We start from the raw sequence: 6,596 nt of genomic DNA on the forward strand, positions 1-6,596 counted from the left end.
ATAGCAGTCAGTCTTTGCTGATGAGGAGGCACTCCTCCTCCTGGGGCATGTTCTGTTACATCTGCGGGCTCAGCCTCAGGAGTGAAAGTCTCCCCAGTAAGGTTTTCACAAAAACTTGCTTTTTGGTGGCAGAACCGCCAAATGGCGGATTGCAAAGGAGCAGAAATTCAAATTTTAAGAGGTTAAATACCTGTAGGGTTTGACTTTTTTAAAAAAAGCCAACAAAACCCCTTCAAATATTTCTTTTTTTTAAGTAACAGTAATTTTTTAAAAAGGTTTGTTTATCATGCATGCAAGAACTGGGGTATAGGACAGAGGTGCAGGGGGTCCTGATTCACCAGAGACAGAGCGGGGAGAAACAGGCAGATCCACTGAAACACACTGCTGAGGGGAGCAGCGGGCGGGAGAGGAGAGGTCTGTGTGGGTCAGCCACACAGACCATGTGGGTCAGCTCCCTGGCCGGGGATCAAACTCATGCTGCAGTGGCTGGCGATAGCTTGACAGCACTGAGACTCACCCCTGTGCCACCAGGGAGGCCCCTTCATATATTCTTAATAAAAACATGCTTGTTAAAGTCTCAGTTTAAAGGCAAAATTTTGGTTCTAATAGAACACTTGAGTCCTTTCTTTCCTAAAAAGTTTGATAGAAAAATTTTCTTTATGCTCTAGTTGATCAGGTATGTTTAGAGATGAATATTTCAGGATACTTACTTGATCCTATGCTTCACTCACCTGGGAGGAAGGTGGGCCTCTAGGGTGTCGAGGTGTTTTCCACATCTTGCTTTAGATTATGTTTCAGAGTTATTTAAGGTACCTGGAGAATTATAAATGTTCTCCCTTTCTTCCTCCTAATTTATAGTCCTAAATATCCAGAAAAGATTTATGGGTATGAATGGACTTTACACATAAAACACTTAAACTTGATTGTGTAACATGCGTGGTGTTTGTGTTTGCTTGCTTTTTGCTTGTTTTGGTAATCCAAATTGAAAAGGCCCTGAACTCTTTCATGAATTGACTCCATTTATAGCTTCAAAAGCTCCTGAATTGATTTGATACCTGCCTCTTTTCCTACTTTGAGAACTTGAGTGAAACTCTCCAAAAACTGGAGAATTTGAACCCAGAGTTGTGATTTCAATTACTTTTATTTTCTGGTGTCCCAGGGTGGAAGGCAGCATTTATATATAGCCTTGATATGTGGGTCGCTCATAAATCCTACTCAGAAACTCTGTCCTGGTGCTTAATTTTCTTAGGCCTACTGGGTAAACACTAATAGTTTTATGTCTCAGTTGTGAAAATGCTGTGAAAACTTAGTGACACTATTCCCTAAAGGCTACAAGAGGACATGCTCTACTCAGGAGACTTGTTACTTGGAAATTTGGCTCCTCCCGCCCCCCCTTAAAAATGGGAGCTGATTCTTCTGACATTCTGTATGTAAGAGCATGGGTTTCCAAAAACATTTAAGCACCCCATTTATTAATACATGCAAACTTTGGGTAGGGCATTTGAACAGTTGATATACTGTACCTGAAATCTTTGGTCATCAGTACTTCTTGGGGGTGTAATTTAATCAAAGAGGAGTATCAACTTGCTGGAACACATTCGAACTGTGAGGTTGGAGCCTCACTACATTATTTGCTTGTCCTATCACATCACACTTCCCCCTTTTTCCTTTGCGGCAGGTTAAACTCCATTTCTGTACGAGTATTTCTAAATCCCAAATCATTCCTTCATTTGTACGGAAAAATAAATTTCCGGGGTGAAAACTATTATAATGAAAAAAAGTTATAAATTACAGCAAAGTTCATGAATATTCACAGGCAAAGATTAATTTACCACTTTGGGAATAGCAAACTGACAAAAACAATATGTAGTCACTGCTTGATTTACGCCCTTTGAAGTAGCATAAAATGGAATCAGTTATTTTGGTTTTGACTCACCTTAGGTTAAGGTTTGTCTCCGGAGTATTGTTTTTCTTACAGGGAAAGCAAGATTACGTAAAGCATACAAAGGTGGAGTTAATTCTCTTTTTTTGTTACCTTCTTTAGAAAGGCTTCCCAATTCTTTGAAAAATTGAAGTCCATTTACAGTGAAAGGACCTATTCCCAGCTGTCACCGCTGGGAGACAAGGAGCAGCCCTCTAGCTTGGTGCATGGGGTGGAAGGGGGTTTGTAGGAAGAGGACTGTGTCTTCCAGTTAATTGTGTTCTTTTGTTCTCTTTTTCACAAATGGCCTGACACAGGATAAACTGTGAAGTCCATGGGCAAACTCATCAGTTAGAGGAACTCATCTTTGCTTTTACACAAAACAGATTGTGAAATGCCCCCACTGTAACTGTAATATGCAGTGTCTTTCCTGATTACATGCTGAGTTACGGTGGATCGAGATGTGTGTTTAAATTGTTTTCTTCTTTTCCTTTACTTCAAGCTCTGGTTTTTCAGCTTTTGTCTTACCCTTTCATAGGTTTTAACTCCCAAGCAGGATGTTTTATGGTTGCTTTTAAAACAATTCAGAATTTGACAGAAACACTGATTCTCCCAATGAATACTAATTGTATTTATTTTTACAGACTATTTTGGTATCTGTAGATGTGCAAAGGAGGACCCTTGCTTGCTATCGAGCATTATGTGATAGGGTAGATGATACCTACTCAGATAACCACAACAAAGATGTAGTATGTCTTACCATGTCTGTAGGTGTGCTGAAGGAAGAGTCAGCGCTCAGAGGAAACGGGTCTGTAAGACTTGGACCCTGGGGGATTTTGGGAAGCAGAGAAGCTGGTGGATTTGGAAGGAAGTTGGCAGTGTGTGTGTCCGCTGGAGGGACGCTGCTCATTGGATACTTGAATGCTGGGACAGGGAATTTGGATTTTAGTTGATAGTAATTTCAGAGCCACTGCAGCATTTTGAGTAGAGCGATGAAGTCAATGTGGTGATGACTTTGTAGGTGGATGTGGACAAGATGAGCTTTTAGAGACAGACTTAATAGTTTCCTGAGGAAAAGGGAGGTACAGATGTTAGTAGAATTTGGCAACTAATTGTTAAAAAAGTTTGAGAGTCTAGGGCTAGAAGCACCATTAAGAGAACAGTAATGCTACTTTTTTTTGCTATTGGAAATCACAAAGAGCTGTTTGAGAGGAATTAGGTTTTAAAGATTTGAAGGTTGCCATTGTATAAGTGGAACAGGTGAATATTTAATCTTGCTTAAAAACATTTGCCAGAGCGCAAAGAAAGATGGTGCTGGATATGCATTAACTTGTGTGGTGTTGATTTAACACCACCATCTTCTTTTAACAAGATTTGGTCTTAATGGCTGTTAGAACATTGCAAAGGATTGGTTATTTGAAGAAAAAAGATTCAGCATTATACAGGGTAAAGGGAACTTGGAGGACATACGTGAAATCTGTAGAAAAGTATGTAGAGGAAAAACTGAATTTGGAAATGCTCAAAGTTAAGGAAAAATAAGATCCACCAGAAATTCATTTGAGGAAAAAGAGGAAGTGTATAACTTAAACTTGACATGCAAAAGAACACTACTACTTAACAAAAATAATCCAGTAAGAACAAATTTTTTCTTGGTTATTTTTAACTCAGTTTTTTGTAATGAAGCATTTTTAATGATTATGAAATTATAAAGGGCATGTTCTTTCAAGATTTAAAAACTTGTTATAATGCGTGAGTCACTACAAACTCCTCTTAAAGATAGTTTAATGATTTGATGTTTAGACTTACAATACTACTTGTATTACATTGGAAAATAGGAAATTAGAAAATAAGGGATGAGATTTAAAAAAATAAGTTTGGCGCAACTTTAACACAAACTTTATTTGCCTTTGTCAATGAATATGTCTTCAGGCTTCATGTTCATAACTTTGAAAATATTCATATTTCCTAATTAAAGGAAGAACGTCCTAGCCCGTGGTAGAGAAATACTCTTTAAAATGTTTTATTCAAAAGACCTTTTTTCTTTTTTTTTTTTAGGTCTATTTGTATCCAGTATTGTTCTGATTTTGTCACAGCGATCACTTTTCAAGTTTTACATGTACAGCTCAGCCTTTCTCTTAGCTGCAACGTCAGTGTTGGTAAATTATTACGCTTCTTTGCACATTGACTTCTATGGTGCCTACAACACATCAGCTTTTGGAATCGAGCTGCTTCCTCGGAAAGGCCCTTCACTATGGATGGTACTCATCGTTCTGCAGCTGACATTTGGAATTGGATACATCACACTACTCCAGATTCATTCCATCTATTCACAATTAATTATTTTGGATCTCTTGGTTCCTATAATAGGTTTAATCACAGAGCTACCATTACACATCCGAGAGACTTTAGTTTTTGCTTCTTCCTTGATTCTCACATTAAATACAGTACTTGTCTTGGCAGTGAAACTTAAGTGGTTTTATTATTCCACAAGATATGTTTATCTTTTAGTGAGGCACATGTATCGAATTTATGGATTACAGTTATTAATGGAAGACACATGGAAGAGGATTCGTTTTCCAGATATACTTCGAGTCTTTTGGCTAACAAGAATTACAGCTCAGGCTACAGTGTTAATGTACATTTTAAGGATGGCAAATGAAACTGATTCCTTCTTTATTTCTTGGGATGATTTCTGGGACCTCATTTGCAATCTTATAATTAGTGGTTGTGATTCTACACTAACTGTACTGGGCATGAGTGCTGTAATTTCCTCAGTAGCCCATTATCTGGGCCTTGGGATCTTAGCCTTTATTGGCTCAACTGAAGAAGATGATAGGCGGCTTGGCTTTGTAGCACCCGTTTTATTTTTTATTTTGGCTCTGCAGACTGGTCTAAGTGGACTGAGACCAGAAGAAAGACTTATTCGCTTAAGTAGAAACATGTGCCTTTTATTAACCGCAGTCCTCCATTTCATCCATGGAATGACAGACCCTGTGTTAATGTCGCTCAGTGCCTCTCATGTGTCATCTTTTCGTAGACATTTTCCTGTGCTCTTTGTCTCCGCCTGCCTGTTCATTCTTCCCGTCTTACTGAGTTACGTTCTCTGGCATCACTATGCACTAAATACATGGTTGTTTGCAGTGACAGCCTTTTGTGTTGAGCTCTGCTTAAAAGTAATTGTTTCTCTCACTGTTTATACGTTATTCATGATTGACGGCTACTATAACGTCCTCTGGGAAAAGCTTGATGATTATGTCTATTATGTTCGTTCAACAGGCAATATTATTGAGTTTATATTTGGAGTAGTAATGTTTGGAAATGGGGCTTATACCATGATGTTTGAGTCAGGAAGTAAAATTCGCGCTTGTATGATGTGTCTCCATGCATATTTTAACATCTACTTACAAGCAAAAAATGGCTGGAAGACATTCATGAATCGTAGGACCGCTGTTAAGAAAATTAATTCACTTCCTGAAATAAAAGGGAGCCGCTTGCAAGAAATAGATGATGTGTGTGCAATCTGCTACCATGAGTTTACAACATCTGCTCGTATCACACCATGTAATCATTATTTCCATGCACTTTGCCTTCGGAAATGGCTGTACATTCAAGATACTTGTCCAATGTGCCATCAGAAAGTGTACATCGAAGATGATATCAAGGATAATTCAAATATATCTAACAACAATGGATTTATTGCACCCAATGAAAATCCAGAGGAAGTTGTAAGAGACGCTGCTGTTGCTGCTGCTGCTGCTGCTGCTGCTGCTGCTGAATCTGACAGGGAGTTGAACGAAGATGACAGTACAGATTATGATGATGATGTGCAAAGAGAAAGAAATGGAGTGATTCAGCACACAGGTGCAGCAGCTGAAGAATTTATTAATGATGATACTGATTAAAATAGCATTTACTAATCATTGAGGTATTTGTTTAAAATTCAGTTCATCCAAAACGGAGTAATATGCTTCACTTTAATGTGTAACCAAGCACAAAAACAGTATCAATGTTGAATCTGTGAATGGTTTTCCGTTTACTGTGATGTGCTACTGTAAATATACCTCTTTAATTACTTCTGGTCTCTTTGGTGACCTATTTAAATTTGTGTACATTATTGTACATAGAATAAAATGTTTTCACGTTTTTATGACAAAATTTGAACAAATAGCTTTTTAATAGATGTAATAATATGGTGCGTCAACTGTGCCAAAGATTCCTCAATGAAAGTATCTCTCTCTAATTCTGGAACGTAGTTTTTCTTAAAATGGGTGGGAAAATGCTTCTCAGAGGAAACTGCATTAAATCAAGGAAATAAAATAATTTGGACCAAAGGATAAAGGCTATACATGAAGTATTTTACAACTCAGGAAAAAAGTCTGCCAGAAATGATTGAGACACTTTTTTGAAATTTGAGAGTAGCACTGTAATTGAGCCGGCTTCGAAAGTCATGATTCAGAGATTGTGTGAGTAAACTTTGGTATAAACCAGAATGTGCTAATTGTGTAATTTTGATGTAAAAATCAGTATGTTTGTTAGCCGTTCTGTGTTTGCAGCACTGACATAACATTGTCCTTTAGACTTCTGAAGAGATTACAAGATGAAACACTTGGGGGTTTTTCATTGTTTTAAACTAAGACATTAAAGGTGGTGATATTAAAACAATCCTGATCTGACT

General features: G+C 37.8%; 1 protein-coding gene across 1 annotated transcript; it reads left to right on the top strand.

Annotated features, from left to right (window-relative positions):
* Positions 1–3,966: 3,966 nt before the first annotated feature.
* LOC119256573 (E3 ubiquitin-protein ligase RNF139-like) lies at positions 3,967–6,192 on the top strand (the record flags this gene model as incomplete). Its single annotated transcript, XM_037524377.2, has 1 exon — positions 3,967–6,192. A coding segment is annotated over one exon (1,857 nt), but the record flags the coding sequence as incomplete, so codon positions are not given.
* Positions 6,193–6,596: the final 404 nt, after the last annotated feature.

Source organism: Talpa occidentalis, unplaced genomic scaffold (assembly GCF_014898055.3).
Source record: "Talpa occidentalis isolate TD23 unplaced genomic scaffold, MPIMG_talOcc4v2.1 talOcc4.317, whole genome shotgun sequence".
Classification (NCBI taxonomy): domain Eukaryota; kingdom Metazoa; phylum Chordata; class Mammalia; order Eulipotyphla; family Talpidae; genus Talpa; species Talpa occidentalis.